The sequence below is a fragment of the Platalea leucorodia genome (genome assembly GCF_965183815.1).
Source record: "Platalea leucorodia genome assembly, chromosome: 3".
Lineage (NCBI taxonomy): Eukaryota > Metazoa > Chordata > Aves > Pelecaniformes > Threskiornithidae > Platalea > Platalea leucorodia.
The window spans coordinates 3,056,160-3,074,260 of record NC_138825.1 but is presented as its reverse complement, the minus strand read 5'-3'; the positions used below and the strand labels follow the sequence as shown (position 1 = coordinate 3,074,260).

Sequence of the window (18,101 nt, the reverse complement as noted above, 5' to 3'; positions counted from 1 at the left end):
GGAGACAGAACCTCTCTGCACAGACAATGCAATCCTATTTTCTTCTGACCCTGAGAGAACTATCAGCTCTCTCTGATACTACTGAGGCTACAGGGAGCTACACTGGGATTAAAATTTAATGAGACTAAATCATCTTTTAGAATCATCACTAAAAAAACTAAAAAGAATACAGTTCCTAGGAAATAAGTGTCCCTTTCAAACTTCTTATAATGATCAAATACCAACAACAGTCCAGGTGTGAAACACTTCAACTATCAGCACACACAAAAATAGACTACTTTTATCCGCATAATAAAAATCAAGTAAACTTGGATCTGATCAAACCATCCAAGCTTACATTTTTTGATGGTCAGGGCATAAAAATATTTTTACAATGAACAGACTCCTTCAGCTGCTATTTTCCTTCAATTCTATTCAGCATCTGGGTTGAACCTGGCAGCACACATACCCCAAACACCCGCAGGGTCCCCACTGCCTTCTGCTTGACACTTCCCCATGTGAATGCTTCTGTGCTAATAACACATTAAGATAAAATGAACACATCCTAAAACAGTAGCTCTGGAAGGTGTGAACTATCCATAGACTCAGATGAGTAGCAGTCACATTCAGAATACAATTAAAACTATGACACAACCTGGAAGGAAATTTTGGTAAACTTTGTTCTCACCATATTCTTGTACTGAACTGGGAATTAAGGCACAGGTGCTTAAGTCTTTATCTTTCTCTGCCACATGTAGACTATGTGTTAATAGCTGAAGACATTAGTTTAAAGGAACATATCCCATGTGTTTTCATTGTATTCAACAACATCACATCACCCAAACAGAATTAGGTGTGCTCCCTTACTGACACAGATCAGAAAAGAACCCGTGTATAAGACATTGTATTTTAATACCAAGTTACTTAAACAGAGCTTTGATAGGTATAGAGAAGTATCAAATTTAAAGGTATTTGAAGGAGTCTGATCTAACTTCCCTATAGACATCTTGACATTTTATAAAGAGAGGCCTCATTCATGGTAATCTGGAACAGACAGTCACAGCTGTCAGGGTAATGAAGAAGAGCAATTAACGGGGAGGTAGCCCAGCAAAAGGGCCTAACCCCCATGGTTCTTACACTATGCCAGCGTGGATGCTTTTCGGAGTCACACTGAAAGAACACCCTGAAGAAAAATTAAAATAAAACTAAAACTAAGTGGCTATCGTTACAATGTGAAAAGGGAGACAAGTCAGACAAAGCTCAACAAGATAGAGGAACAGGTGCTCCACAAAATGAGCAACATGACATTCAAATCTACAAAAGGAGAAATGGAATTATTGTTATTACTGCACATTCATGAAACAAGGCGTAACACTCACAATGAATAACACTAAAGTTCTTAGATAATGCTTCGACAATAATCACATACGTACACATAAGCTGAAGTTGCCTGTGTACCTTTTGTTACATCTTTTTAATTAACCATTCATACATCAGGCAGCAATATTTCAACCGCAGCTTAGAAATAAGACAGACTATTTTTTGTCCATAAATATACATAAATGGTTTTTAAAAAATTGTCTCATTACTATGTATAGTTACTTAACAGACTGGAAAGGCTCCCAAGGTTTAACAAACAGTCTGATTACATACCTCATAGACCACCATCACATACTCTCCTGCGAGTTTAGCTCATAGTTAATTACTGTATACTCGTAATTAGCCATGTGCTAGCCTCGTTCTGTGTGGTAGCACATGGCTATTTATAATATTACAATCAGTTAAATGCTAGACTGCAGGACAATAAGCAGAGACCCTGCAGGAGAGCAATGCTGATAGGCAGGAGGTCTCTGATGGCATGTAAGTACCCACATAGAGCACCAGGAGCACTATATGGCGAGATTATGTTTGCAAAGGATATCTTAAAATAGCATAACAAGCGTGAGAGTTCCCAGTTTACAGTTTACGTTGCTTTTATCAACTAGAGAAGCACAATCTCCTTACATTTGGGGGGGGAGAGGTGTTGATGTATGCACACAATCAAAACCATTGTCTGCATAACTGTTAACTGGGAACGCTGGCACAAGATGAAGCTGTGTAGCGGGCTGTGGCTGTTTCCATCTCATGCCAAGATGAGTCTCACAAAACATTTGCAAAGGGCAAAGGACACAGCTCTATTTTCCCTTCCTCCCCTTCATCCCACAATCGCAGCTACCATGCCAGTGAAAAGCATCCAAATCTAAAATACAGTCTGAAATAAAGCAGTGCAGTAAGGTTCACATTCTTTGCCACAATTTCCAACTGTTATGCCTACACAACACAGCAAATAACTTACCTCAAATTAACCCATGTCCAGAATTCCCTAGTTTCACCCAGGCACAGCATTTATGGTCTTATCATCCACTTTAATCGTGAATTTCATCCATTTCGTTGCTGAGTGCCACAACCTTAATGAATGTAGCTTTCTAAATGTTAATATGACATGGTAACAAAAGAGTGTTTCTGGATGAACTGCGATTTCCTACAACCACACAGCACAATTGCATGCAGTCTGACAAAGAAACATGCCAATTCTACTTGCCAGTTCAAACGTGCTTGTTGTAGTTTCAGCAGTTAATTTGTGGCAGTCACATTTGGAATATGGTGAAATATTTTCAATGGCTCTCACAGAACCAGTTTCGTTGACAAAGTTTACACAGTGGAAAAGAAAACAGCATTGATTTGGCAGTTTGAAAAAACATCCCTGCTCCTCTCCACAGCTGGTGTCTTTGCCACTGCTGGATATTTTGAGGATATATTTGTTTGGGAAACATGAATAAAATTATTTTCAGAAGTTCTTGGGTTGCTAGTATTTTATTTTTGCTTTGTTTCATTCGTTAACTAATCCGAATGAGCGATATTGTCAGCTTAGTTTTTTGCAGAAATAAAAACTAACCTCTAGAGTACCACACTTTGAAGTTACAGGCTACCTATAAAAAAAGCTGGAAAAATTCTGACCCCGTTTAAGTCAAGCCAAGAGCTGTTAAATTCAATGGCTAACAACTGGGGAGGAGTGTTGCTCAGAGCATCTAACAATAAAAAACAATCCAAGTTGCAGAAATATAGTTACCAAAATCAAAATGTACACAAATAAAAAGTAGCATCTGCTATTTAACCCACAACTTCAAGTATTTCCTACATATGGAGGGTACTAAGGCAAATATTTAAAGAAGAACAAAGCACATTGCTTTCCCCCCACCTTCACGATATCCAATATTTCCCAAGAACTGAAACATTCAGTGCTTGAAGGGTGTTTACAGTCCATTTTTAACATAGCCTAAGGAAGACCTGCTTCTCTGCTCATATTATTACTTTAAAGATGCATCATCATTTCCTGGACAGGCTCTCTTCAGAGCAGTGTTTATGAATAGTTTTTTTTTTTTCCTAGATTCTTCTTCTAGGTAGCTTTATGAATGCAGAGTTTTATTATACAAATTACATATACATAGCCCTCTGTACTGTGCTTGTGAAACCATCTTCCACAAGACCCAACTAAACTATTTTCGGTAGAAAATGGTGCTCAACCGCTAAACTGTTTGGCGGATAACTGCAAATGCCTCCAAGTTAAGAACATTCAGTTCTGGTAGGAAATGTCACTCTATTTCTTACTCATCTTTCTATAAAACCTTAACCTTGATTCACTAGAGCCAAAGTTTTGTATTCCACAGCAATGGAAGCCACTGTTTGACTTTCAAAGTTAATTACTCTAAGCTGGAATAGGTATGACACATCCTTTAACCCCAGGCAGAAAAGCTATGCATGGCCTGCTCTTACAGCACTCTCAGATGGGAGTCCAGGCCTCTAATATTTAAAACTTGATGCACAAACTGTTTTTTGGCAAGATCCTGCTCCAGCCCATCTGCTAGTCTGAGATGGTGCCCACTCGGAAGATACCATGCCAGTTTCAATGGGGTACAGGTGCCAAAGACAGCTGAAGGGAGTGCCCTCCATAAGGCAACAGGTGCCCTATCTGTCATCCAAAGCTCTTCCTGTTAACATATAACACTGCTCAGAAATACATCTCCCACTGAAGGGGGAAAAAAAAAAAAAAAAGAAATTAAACCTGCTCTCTTGACTTTCTAGTTTTACTTGGCATGCCGGGGTCTCGGTCCCTGACCAGAACTCTTGCAAGGTGGACTACTGAAGAGCAAGACAACAGCTCCCAAATCACAGATCCATACATACGGGGGGGAGGGGGGACAGGGACAAAAAACCCCACACACACAAAACCCAACACATTATGTGGCCAGAACACTAAAGTGTAATAGTAATGATCTCTGCAGACTTTGTAACGGGCTATAGACTACTGTGTAAAAGAGTTGTGCTTTCGAAGTTAAGACTTCTAGCCTACAGAGGACCAAAAAAAAGAGGGAAGATTCAAGAGGAAGCAGTCACCAGCAAGAACCCGTCAAGGCAGGGAGTATTTCCTCTTCAACAGATGGAGCAGGCTGATCCTGTACCATGTGGTCAGCCCCGAGTAACCACCGAGTAGCAAAATCAGGCTAAACTTACAGTTTAGTTTCCCCACAGACACAGGGTGAAAAATTAGGTAATCTACTTGCCATATCTATATTTATATAGTTTAATATTAGTGACTAGATAAAAAGACTCTTTCTTAAAGTGGTGTTTGTCTGCCAATCAATTTATTTTCACACTAAGGTTCACACCTGCAGATACAACGAGACCTTTGCTGAAATGCATTTTAACACCTGAAGGTTAAGAAAAATCCATCCCTAACCAGACAGTTACTTGCTAGTGCTATTAATTACAGGGTTTTGCTATTAATATTCTTCTTTCCATTGAGTTTATAAAAATGATGCTGAACGTATATCTTTCAGTATCATTTTTACTGCATTTTTAATTTGTTTGCTGCACTATAGTAAATATTTTCAGTGAAGTTAATTTAAGCAACTGTTGAAGTACTTAACTTCTCTAGAACCAATTGCTAAAGCTGGCTGCCTAACACAAACCAAGAATGAACAGGATGACAATGACTGAATGCGCTTCCATCAGCGCTTCTCTTCCCTGACACATGTATGCCCCTGCTCACAGCTATACAAATTATCCATGGAAATTACTCTTTCTGACATAGAAACAAACCAACTTTCACACCTCAGCCTGATTCCCAGCACACCAGGCCTCAGAATATCAACAGCAGGGTGTACTACAGTCCAAGCTTAAAAGCAGAAAAGGCCACAACCACGCCTCTTCCCTACCTCCACCAGCAGCAGAGCTCTCTGTGCTGCTGGTATTAAAAGACAATATTCACTCATTTAATCACTGGTTAATGCTCAAGCAGATATTCTTTGCCTCTTCCTGGAAAATGGGGTGAAAAAAGAAAAAAAGAAAAGATTAGCGTGCTGGCTATACTGGTGACAGATCTCCAAGCAGCGCAGCGTTATCACCAATTATAGCTTTATCAATATGTACTTTCCTGAGCTTCCCATATTGTAACAACACACACAAAAATAGCAGTCAAACAGCAACACATAAACACCTGCTGCAAAGCCAGCTACAAAAACTGGTTTCAAAACTCTTAGTTTTCACCTATCGCTTACAAAGTTCCATTTCAATATACAGATATAATACAATTAAAATACATTTACAATGTAATAAGTTCTATTGTAAAAGGCATCATCTAACAAACGTGTATATAAATATATATATATCAAATAAATATTTTGCAAAACCATCAGTTTCCACAAGAAAGAAGCCTGCAAGTAGATAGTGCTGTGTACAGCAGATTTCACTGTGACAGTAGAATCTTAACAAAACATTGTGTGACCTTTCTGCATTTAAATTTTCAGTCCAAATTGTGCATTAATAGAGTGCTTGCAGCAGGACTAGAGAATGATTTATATAAAGACTGGTGTTAATTACTGGCTGTGATCAGGAAGATAAATGAGAGAATGTAAGGCTCTCAGTAGCACCCCTCCTCAACTCTTGCTTAATCTTCCAATGTACTGCCACTGTTCTCCACAGGGCTACAAACTAGCCGTGAGACCACCAGTATGTCACGTTCTTCCCCAGTTGCTCTACATTCTGCTCCCCCTTATCAAAGAGAGAACGTTTCTGCCTGAGGTGCCCGACAGCAAGTCAGCAGCAGTAACAAAAATAAAATAAAATAAAAACTAACATACAACAGCATAGTTAATTCCAGCTTATGATCCATATTGCTTTTGCTACAATAAAAGCAATGCTTGAGAGAACATCTCTAGATGGCTTCTATTGCTTCTGGCAACAGAAGAAGCTCTCCTCTTCAGAAGCATTGGGAGGAATCAGTATTTGTAAGCCTTCTGCTGCTGGATTTGCTCTGGTCAAGATAAAAATGCAAAGGGAATCCAAGGGAAGGAACAAGTCAGCAAAGAAACAGACAAGATGGCACAGACAGGAAAGAGAAAGAATAATCAGAAAACCAGGGAAAACGTTTGTGAGGCAGGATAGAACTTGTAGATAGGGATAACTTTCAGGTATATAGTTACAAGTTTAAAAGCCCTGCACCTGAAGGGACTATTTGCATCCTAGGGCTTAGGGTCAGTAAATGGCTTTCAGCAGCTTTGATTTAGTAAACAGAACCTTCCACAGAACTCATCCCTTGTAAATATATTTTGCAGAGATACCATAAAACTTCTCAAGAACATTGTTATAGATTAATGGAGTACGGAGTACTCTTAATGGGAAATTAAGCTATAACAACGCACATCAAAATCTTTACACCGCTACTGTAAAAATACTTATTAAAAGATATAGCCAGCCAAGTTAACCTTTACTTTTATAAAAGGGCTGTGCTGTTCATATCTGGCAGGCAATCGAATCCGTCTCCACTCTCCTGTCTTGCCCACCTCTCGACAGCTCTTTCTGGGTTAGCTTCTCACTGAAAGTTTAGCGGTCCTCTCGCATCTTGCTGTATGTGCACTAAAAACTAGTCTGAACAGCACAGAGAAAGAAGGTGCCTCTCAGCACCAAGCACTCATATCTTACTCTCAAAGGTTCATCATCTACTTCATTCCCCTTGACTCTCAGACAGCTAAACCCTCTTGTAGGATCAAGCCCCAGAAAAGCTACTGAGTGGTATATTTTACATAATATAAACACATATCAGAGGTAAAGAGGTGGACTAAACAAGAAAGCTTCAGTCAGCGTCAGCACCTGGGGATAAAGATTGCCCATTTCCTCTTTTAATTGTAGGATGAGCTATAAGGGGAACTGAGCCTTCAGTTCAGTGTTACATGTAACATTCACTACCCCTTCTGAAAGGAGAGATTAAATGACCACAAATACCATTATAAAAGTGGCAGCTGTATTTCTTCAGCTATGCTGTCACTAATGAAAAAACACAGAATAGCAATACCAAGAGTCCCAGACTGCATTCTCACTCTCAACTAATCCACTGACTGCTTTCCACCTCAGTTCAGCGGGAGCCAAACTGCAACAAACACCACAACACATGAAATCACCTCAGAGGTCTGTGTGATCAGGCAGAAAACTAATCAAATCTGCATGAAACTGACTGAATCCCACATGCTTTACCACCCACAAGGTCTGGGGTGATTTGACTGCAACAGGAAATGAGCGAGCTATATTCCAACTGATTCAGGAACACGTTTTTTGTCTTACATGTGAAGAACTGCACCCACTACAACCTTGCTTTCTGCACTGCATCCCCAGTTGCCCCAGTCCTTCCTCTCCATGGGAACCTTCTGCAAGTTTCCATCTTCCTTTCCTTTACCCTTGAACGGCAATATCCAGAGACACCTTGACTTCACTTCTTAGCTCACACTAAGGTCTACTTTTCTTATTGGTAACATCTCATATATGCTCTGTGCACAGCATCTCTCAAACATAACCAACTGATGTTCCAAAGAAGGTCATAAAAAGCCATCAGATATATCAAAAGGAAAAATAATGTAAATATTCTAAGTGCACTAGCCTTTGACTCCTCTGTAACTGGCGTTAGTTGAAACCCCTACCATCCCCACTGGTTCAGTTTGCAGAGCAGTTAGGTACATGTGAACTATATAAATTCCAGAGGAAACCAAACCAGAAACTCCACTACAGGAATCTATCAGATGCACTCCAACTACTAACAGCAACATAAGGATTCAAAACAGTTCCTTCGACAGCCTCAAACCATGCACTTGGTGAGGCGATTCAGTGCAGCAGACCACACCAAATCTAGTCCAAAGTAAAACAAACTCTCAACTTAAATATAGGGTAGATGTAGGGCCATAGCCACCAACTGTTGCCATTTACTCATTCACTTCCCTTACACCAAACTACTTGCAAACATACACACAGCCTTAGTTTCCTCCAGGTTTTTCAGTGACTGCTTACTTTGTGAAAAGGCAGAAGCAGTGGCATTCAGGTTGTTACTCAAATCTTTTTGCTTCATTTACACAGGCATTCAGTGGAACAAAGTACACTTTCCTCTTTCGAGAAGCCAGTTTACACCTTTTTCCCCCTCTACAAAGTTTCTCCACTCAAACCTGAAGTCTAGATGCAACTTAAGTCCAGATGTACAAGTAAAATTGTCCACCCTCCTGTAGTTTACAGCCACACATTAATAGCTGCAAGAACAGTACAACTGGGCAACCACTTTAGAGAAGCAACATCTGACCACATATGGGACTATCACACCATGAAATAAAATTTGAGTCTTCACTTGCCATTCAGTTCTTTATGATTAACCATAATGGACATGAGGAGAAAAAAAAAAAAAAAAAAGACGGAGAGGAAGAACACTTCAGTGCAATATAAAATGTTCCTGAACAGCTGAAAGCAGACAAGTACCATGAGATAGCCAGACAGATGTAACAAAGATCACAGTAAATCTGTCACCAAGAGACCAGTGGCACACAAGTTCTACATTTATGTCTGCAAATACAACAAAAGCAAACATGCTAACCCTTCTACAGAAAAAGCATACTTTTTCTCTCTACAGTAGGTTCCTGATGCTACAGTTTGACACTGATGCACAACTCCTTCACCTCCATGAAGCCACACTGAATCTAGCACAGCTCTGCAGATTTGAAAGGAGTTACTAAAGACAACAGAATTGAATGAAAACTTGTCTCATTATAAAAATCTGGAAATCACACTAAGTGGAAAGGTCATGCTGCATAACAGTGTATTATCAGATTATTTTCCAACAAATGACTCATTATGAAGGAAAAATCATTAAGAGATCAACTGAAAAAATCCAAAAGTGGGAAACAATCAAAACTGTATTTTCCATGGCAGAAACATACAAAAAGGAAAAGCTTAAGAAAAGACAGTGTTATGCATAGGAGTGACTTGCTTATCAAGTTTTAAACATTAATATTCCAAATAGAGAGTTAACATACCTCTAACTTAAAAAGATCATGTTTGGCTCCAGGGACGATGTACTAAACTGCTTCTAGATAATTCTTTACTGCTGTCTTAATACAAGCTCAATTTAGTCCCTAACAGTCACTGTGGACTAGTTTGCTTGCATATATTTGCCATGAAAAAAAAAAAAAAAAAAAAAACCAAAACCAAAAACCAAAACAACAAACCACAAACATTGCCTTGAAAACAGGATTTGCTCTTTCATAGAGACCAGCAATAGTAACATACATTATATCCCCTCCAGTGACTCAGAATGCCTTACAAACTGCCTTTCAGAACCATTCATTCCTTATAAGACACAGACTGAGTGAAATGCAGCAGCTTCTTCTGAAGAAAATACAGAAACATGTCTAGGCTATAGCAAATAAAGAACAGCATTTCCACCTCCGGTGAAAGACTTTAACTCAGAGGCAACACCCAGGTAACTATTGTTACTGTTATGTTTCTTGGATGAAAACTGATTTAGTCTTGGCCAGAAGATAACATTTCCAATAACCGGAAACCCAGAACGCTCCAGAGCACAAGACTGGCATAAGTCCAAAGCAGCAGCTCACAAAAGCATAGCCATTACTTTGAAGAGCTACTTTGAAGAGCATTGCCTGGCAGTGCTCTTCGGCAGTCTGACAGCAGCAGCACCTTGCCTACCCCACGCAAGCTCCATAGAAAAGTGCACTAGGAGCCAGCAAACTGGGCTGGGCAGCCCACGGAGAACACGCTGCGCCATCAGCAACACTTTGAGCAAAAAGGATGCCCAACAGGGCACTGCAAACGTCAGAAAACCACGATTCAACACAGACCACCACCAGCACGCAAACAACAGTAACTTTTTAAACCCATTCTGTCTCATTCATGTCAGAAAGTTACAAAGAAATTTGCAAGTCATCCTTCCAATCACCACCAGGATTTTACCTAAATAGATCAAGCCAAATCCTCCCTGGCCGATCTGACTGCCCAGCCTCCAGGCTTTTCCTTCGGTGTCTTTCAGGATCATGTCTTTTGGGAGAGGAACTGGCAGCTTGCCTCCGCCGCGACCCTTAGGCGGCATCGCACCTTGACGGGGGAAAAAGCGAAAGAAAAAGTTGACTTTCGTCAGAATAAACAATATCCCTCGATGTCCTTTGCCCAACAGGCACCGAGCGGGGGGCCAGCTCTCCCCAGCCCCCCCGGTGATCCCTCTCAGGGCGGCGGCCGGGCGCCGGGAGGCTCTCCCCCGCCCCAGGGCCTATCAGTTGAGCGGCAGGCCGGGGCGGCTCACTCGCAGCGGCCTCCGGGACGGGGGGAAGCAAGCGGCCCGCGCTCGGCCCCGCCGCCCTCTCCCCTCACACCCACCTCCGCAGCACCCCCGCGGCCTCCCGCCGCCTCCAGCCGCAAACTTCCCAGCCGGCAACTTCCCGCAGGCCGGGCCCAGGCAGCGAGGGCCCACCCGCAGCAGGAGGAGGAGGCGGGCTGCCGTCTTCCCGCGGGAAACCCCGGGGCGTGGAACGGGGAAGGGCCGGGCCAGCCCCAGCCGCGACGCGGGCTCCGGCCGCCGGCGGGGCGGGCCTCCCGCAGCCGCCCTGCTGCCCTCAGCGAGGCGGCGGCCGCCGGCGCGCGCAGTTTCCCGCTTCCCCGCAGCCCGCTCGCGCAGCGCTCCCCCCTCAGGCGCCGGCACTTCGCTTCGGCGGGAAACGGAGAAACCCCGCCTGAGCCCCGGCGCTTCGGCTCCCCCTCTTTTTAAGCTGCACTTCACGAGTGAGGGAATTTTTTTTCTTTTCCTCTTAAAGTGCCTTGGTGCACATAGACGTCGTTCATCAGACTGTTCCCTCCCTGAGGTAAAAAGGGGGGTTTCCGTGTGCAGCAAGGACTTCAGGAACTATCGTGAAGTCACAGAGCCATCAGGGTGCCACGCCTCAGCCAGGCCACTTAATTTTTACCTTAAGATCTTTCCATCAAAGGTCCACCACCGCCTCCCTGTTGTACTACAGGATCATTTCTACACACAGAAGCATAGATGCTTAGCCAAAGCCAACATGCAACGCCTCCCGTGTTTGCTCCGGTTGAGACAACGTAGAGACTTGCACTGCAAGCCGCCAGCAGCCCCACAGCGCAGTGAGAAGGGGCGATGGCCACCTCGCAGGCCAGTCAGCCATTAAAGAGGACAGATGCAGCTGACCCGGGGATGGATCAGCCCCATCACCACCATCAGCTTGTGAGTTGCTAATAAAGGACACAGTTTGGTTTTTTTTACTCCCTAAGCTCATAGGGCATACCTCTGATCACAAGCCACCACCCTGTGTGAGTTTTGCTTTATTAATAGGGTCCACCCCCCCCAGCCAGCACACTACATCTACACAGAGCTCACTGGGGACCACCACATCTTCCAAGCAATGACTACAAGTCCTTTTACCAAAAAAAGGTTCAAGAATAATCAAAATCCACATCATCTTCAGCAAACATATAATTTGCAAGTGAACTTAAAAGTGGTAACATAGATTGTGACTGCAAAGTATATATTGCCATCATTAGAGGCCTTAACAAAACAACCCTTTCTGCTTCATCAGTCTTGCAGGCTTTGTGGTTTTACCATTACTGAAAGGACCAGCTAAAGCATTGCCAGTAGAAAGCTCAGCCATAAAACAAACAAATTAAAGATTGTCATAAAACATTTCATAGGGTTTCTCCCCTTTGCAACAGCTGTCAAAACAGGCTGTAGGAGGGTGGTGTTGGGGTTGGTTGGTTTGTTTTTTTTTAAAACAACAACAAACAAATAAAACCAAACCACAGATACTGCATCAGAGAAACCATTACCACTCAGTGGAGAGAGGTAGCACCTTTATTCACTGAGACCATTTGGGCAATGCTCTCAGGATATCTGTCACTTGGGATAAGAACCACTATTCTGCCATGGGTGAAGGATCTTTTTCAGAAGAAAATGGTCTTCCAATAGTTGCCTGGGAAGCAGAGAACCAGCCTCTGTTTAAGGAGAAATCTTTTTTGCTCAGCTTTTGCAAAGATGCATTCACATGATTAAACTGAAACAAAAGCATGTATTAGAGGGCTTACTGCTTCTGAGCTATGTTTCCCAGACCACAAAAGTAAAACGTCATGATAAGGAAGTGAAACAAATCAGATGAGGTTTGCATCTGTCTTCTAGACATTTAGCAAATACCAGTGATAGCATTAGCTTGCTGGCAGACACCTACATTTTTATATAGTTTAAAGCTTTTTTTCTCAGTAGAAACAGGAGAAAACCCCATAGCAAATTAAAACACTCAAAATTTGTAGAAATTATGTGAAGAAAAAAGATTAGTTATGAATTAATAGAAAGATACATGACCTAAAAGAAACAAAACTGATTAGATATGCCAATTTTTATTTTAAGTACACAAGACCTGGAGTTTATTTCCCTTTTGTTCCCATGAGACCATTAAGAATACCCTAACATCAGGAAGTTAGTGGAATACATTGATTAATGAAAGGTTGGTGTTCAATGCAAAACTTTACAGTTCAGAAATATAAGTTGTTTTGAGTTTATTTTTTTTTTCATGAGCAAGGATAAGATCACAAAAAGAAAACAAGTTCATGCCATTCTGGGAAATAATGAAGTCATCAGAAAAGGCTATTTTAAAAAGAGTCATTATAAGCTAATAGCAAAACTAAAAGTAGAAATAGATACATACACAAGGGTCTATTTCATTGTTAATGGATACAGTAGCATATGCAATCTGTTACTACTTTTGAAAATTGAAGTCAGGCTACATAACATTCCTTTGACTCATGCAACATAGATACCTACACAGGTAGCTGAGGTTTAAGGTCTTCAGTTTTTAAGTGAAAGTTTCCTTGTACTACTAAAAGAAAAGAAATAGCATGTTTACAGCTTCAACTCTATCCAAATTCAAGAGTACCTGAAATCTTAGCTATCTTCAACATCATGCAGCTCTTTCAAAACTTGTACAGTTTAACATTACCATGTAGTATAAAAAGGTTTAATATATGGACCCTAGAAGTCGCAGAAAATAGTTGTGGGCTTGTTTGGTGGGTGTTTGTTTGTTGTTGTTTTTTTGGGGTTTTTTTGGTTGGTTTTTTTTTTTTTTTTGAGAGAGAGAGGAGAGACATAAGGTTAAAGATTTTTAAAGCTTTTACCATTGAAGAGTTAAAAAACCTTCAAAGACAAATGTACTAGAATGTGACAGGGACTAATAATATCACTCAGAAAATAATTAAAAAAAAATTTACTAAAAAGAAAAGTTTCCTGCACATACCAGGCTGCTTCTGAAGAATGAGTTTGTTTGTCACATAAATGCAAGTGGTTATTAATAAGCAACCACAACTAGTAGGCTCACAAAAAAAAGTATACAAGTACCACTAGTAAGTTTTTCACACAATTCTGTTCTAGACAACAAAAAAAAATTAACACATATTTCTTTTTACAAAATCAACAAAGATCAAAAACTTTACCTGAGAAAAGCTCTAATCAGCTTAGAACTTGATACTAAAGCCTTTTACCCTATACATAGCATAATCCTGTGTTTTATGAGCAGGACTAAGAAAACCTCTTTTCCTGTTGGGCTGAACTGGAGACAGGGCTTCTTTTTTATCCTCCTTATCATCAGCCAATTAGCAACCCTCCCAAGAAACATGAGCTTCATTTAGGCAGGTTAAAGCCTCCATTGCCTTTTCACAGTTGCTTCAAATTAGCAGTTTGGGGATGTGATGTAATGGGGATGAATGGCCAAAATAATTATAGATAGGAGGGTGGGGTTTTTGTTTGTTGGTTGTTGTTTTGTTTTGTTTTTTCTTTGGGAAAGCCTAATTATGATGGAAGCAATTTCTATTCAAGGTGGTATAGCCAGCATTATTGCCAAATTGAAGAATCCTTATAGGAGAAAGGTGTGTATGATAATAAGAGTGAAAATATACAACTCCTGCCAGCATACAACAGAAAATGCTACCAAATTAATTTTATTTTACTTCCTGATGGCACATTGCTGCAAACAGCTGAGGGCCACAGGCCTTTCTCATGAAGAATCTATCACTCCTGCAGCTCAGGTGGGCATTTTCTTGTTACTCAGGTCTATATATTAGAAGTGGTGGAAGAGACTCTGTTTGCACGTTTGTTTTAGTGCTCCTGATATCTCTAGGGTTTTATTAATTTGTTTTGCTGGTGTATACTTACTTTGCTGGTGTATACAAAACCTTTGAGGAAGTCTGAGCTTCTCTGCAGAGTTGATGCAGGTATGATTGTTTTCATATTACTGAAAAAGAAAATAGTAGTTCTATACTTTTTAGGCTTTTCTGTGATTATTGCTAATGCCCTGGGCTGGGTCTTCCACAAGGTAAATACATGATCTAGTTTTGGGGTGAAGATACGTGTGTAAATCATTTTACATAGTGGATTTAAGTTACATACCTAAGTAACTTTTGAATGTATGGTTCTGCTGTCTAGCTATGTATTCAGGTGTCCGGTGCTATTTAATATCTGACCTTTTGGATTTGTAGGTGCCCAAGAGGCACTTTGAAAGCTGGAAGTAAGCCTCTGAGGTACAAACTTTGGAAGTTTTGTCCTGAGCTGTGGCTCAGAAGCAGCACCCTACTCCTAATGTTCTTTCCAGAATAAGTTCTAGAGGGTGACAAAAAGCTATACTGTGTTATCATGGGTTACATTTAAAAAGTGTGGTGAGATTCTCGGAGAGTGAGTGCTTTAAGTATTTAATAATACAGCAAACTATTTTTATATCTGTCCTGAGGGTGTATTTGTTTCTGTCTTTGTTTTAAAGCACTGTACATTAAGCATTTGGTCCATTTCCCATTTATTTAAATCCTTTTTTCCTTCTCTTTGCTCAAACCTAAGCTTAAGTATAAAAGATTTCAGTTAATTATATGAAATCTTACAGTATCACATACACAAACCCCCTTAAATTTGCTACAGTAGGTGAGCAAGTTGTAGTTTCTCTCACTGTTGTATTGCGATGCTTTTGTGGTATTTAACACTGACATTTTAGCACTTCCACATTTAATTCTGCCCCTTCACTCCAGATCTCCTTGTTGCTTAAAATATCATGGCTAAATTTACACTAGAGATGTAATGTCTCTGTATTAAGACCATTGACAACAAGGCATCAAGTTTCAGACTGTTTCCCAGTTTCTGCTGAGAAATCTATTCGTGTTCGTGCATCTCTGCAGAGTCCTATGCGCTTGCTGTGCTTATTCGGTTGTCACTGTGCTCGCTGCCAGTTTCTTAGAACTTTTAAAGTAATTACTTTTTGCAGTATCAAGGGATCTCCAACATCCAGGGGGCATGTTGCTCAACTCAGTCATTGTCTAGGTGCATTGACACCCATTTTAAAGACTCTTGACTCTATTTTGTGTGACTGGCCCCATGATAGAGATCACATAATTACAATAATTAGGAAGCTCACCTCAGGATATTATCGGAGCAACCCACCCAAACCTAAGTCCATATGGTTTGAAATAGCTAATGAGTCAGTTAATGTGCTATGTCCAGGAGTAATGGACACTCAATATGGATGGCATGAAGACATAATTTACCAACTTCTTGACTGATTAAGGTTTTCCACGTAGACAGTTCTTGTGTTTTGCATCTCACAATAAGTTCAAAGTATTAAAGGCTTTTATGTGTTAAACAGAGCAGAAGAAACCAGCTGAGACTTTTAAAAGGCAGAAAAGAAATTAGTCCTCTCATTAAAAAAAATACAAGAAATTGGCAGTCTTGGAACTTTCATTTTAAATATAATACTGCAAACAAATTATTTAAAAAGCTCTATTGAAGTACAGGAGATGACAATGGCAATAGGTGACATTTGCTTTAATGCCACGTAGCCTGAATGAATGAACGACTCCTACACTGTTCTTTTATCAGAAAATAAATTCCTTCCATAGGGGCTGCTTTAGCCTCTGTAACTTGCCTCCCCAGTCTCCCTTTAACACTTGCCTTGCTACCGATACAAGAGAAATGTGTAATCAGGTCTACATCCTGAACTAACCAGAATAGGGAATTAATACAAGGAGGTCAAACCTTCTGGCAACAAAAGCGCCAGAAGCCCTGAAACAGGGAAGAAGTGATGTCTGGTTTTTGAATGAGCTACAGGATCTGTCTGTTCAGTCAGGGCCAGGATTCCTCTCCCCAGGTCTGTTCCTGCTCTCGCATCATTTTAATGGCTGTTGGGATGAGATGTTACTCCCAGTTCCTATCGCTATAACTGAAAAGACAGTCGGACCCTGGGTGTGTTCCTTATCTCTTCTTCTATGTCAGAGGTTTTCGGGCACATACCTTTAGAAAGCAATTATTTATGATCATTGAAGAAAAAGTGTTTTCTTAGCCATGTTTATTTACTTTTAGAAATGTGGAAAGAGATAATGTAAGTTTATTGTTGTTGTGGGAATGAATTGTATTTGCAGGGAGAGCAGAATGTCTAGTGGTTAGAGCAGAGAAGGGGATCAGGAATGATTTTCCTTAGGGGAGTAATTCCAGGAATCCTAATCCCGGCTCTGCTACTGACTGACCTCATAGGAATGGTTTCATATCTATTTCATTTTATCTGTCTGAAGCAGACTGGATGGCTTGTTTTAAGGCACTGAGTTTCTCAGGTGAGAGTTAGTGTGTATGTACTATTGCCATGGCTATTATCTGATGGTGAACATTAGCCCTACCTTGACATGTGATGCATTGGAACCGGTTTCCCATATAAGCAGCTTGAATGTACGTTCTTCTTTCTGTCATTGTTTCAAGTGGTGTTTTATTCGAGCTTCTCCCCTCCAAAACCAAACATATATGGAACACATAAAATTTGCATGAAGTTAAAGTTGTCGCAGCCTTGCAAAGAAAAGTATGTTTGCCTCTACTGATACTCTCACGCATTTTATCCTAGGCATAAAAGTAAAGACGCGCTGGTCCAAAAAGCAGAAAGAAGGTTGCTAAGCTTCTGTAGTGGTTATTACTTAGACATTGGGTCTTCTCAAAGGATATCTAGGAATGCAAATGAAGGGATTACAGGAGCATTAGCAGTAGCACGCCAGTGTTCTTGGTCTACAGGAAGCAGTGACTTCTTATTTTTCTGTACAGCAGTGTATGTGAAAAGGGTTAGAGAAACAAAGAGGAATTCGGCAATGCGCTCAGGGAGAAGGTGCATATACTCATTTAAGTCTTTCCACTTCTGAGATTATTCGCATAAAGTTGTTTGAGAAGGGAAACTCATCTGTCATAGCATTCATTATTCACATATCAATGCTACTTTTTATATATAAACTTAATTATGATGATGGGATATATTAAATATGACTCACTTTACTGCAAAATTGATTTTTTCCTGACCTCAGAATAAATATTGATCTTCATGATCTTTAAATGTAGTGCAAAGTTCGTTATATTAATGGCATATTAATAGAAAGTAGCCCTGACCATGCAATATTAATATATTTGCATTGTTATTTCTCAGATCCCATCCAGAAGGAAAGAGGCAGGGTGCCGATGCCTTCTTTCCCAGGAGAAATCAGGAAGCCGTTGATTTTAGTGAATGTTCAGAGTGCTTTCAGTTTGTTGTTGTGCTTTGGTTTTTTAAAATTAAAAACAGTGGTGAAGTGGCAAATAGGTTGTATAATACATCTAATAAGACAGTGATGTGTCGTTTTTCCAGCATGCGCAGGAAAGCAAGGCGCTGTCCTTACCTGACAGTGCTCCACTACCCTTTGCCATACATCAATTCCATGAGCAG

At 40.6% G+C, this 18,101-nt stretch overlaps 1 protein-coding gene across 2 annotated transcripts in view; it reads right to left on the bottom strand.

Moving 5' to 3' along the window:
• The window catches only part of VRK2 (VRK serine/threonine kinase 2), a gene marked incomplete at its 3' end in the record, with an annotated part of 46,388 nt that extends 35,547 nt beyond the window's left edge, over positions 1–10,841 (bottom strand). For both annotated transcript variants that reach the window (XM_082307576.1, XM_082307577.1), the window contains exons 1-2: positions 10,717–10,841; positions 10,297–10,437 (exon numbers count right to left, since the gene is read on the bottom strand). In XM_082307576.1, the coding sequence (XP_082163702.1) occupies positions 10,297–10,432 (136 nt within the window). In that variant the 5' untranslated portion in view covers positions 10,433–10,437; positions 10,717–10,841. The remainder of the gene's footprint in view (positions 1–10,296; positions 10,438–10,716) is intronic.
• Between the last annotated feature and the right edge of the window lie 7,260 nt (positions 10,842–18,101).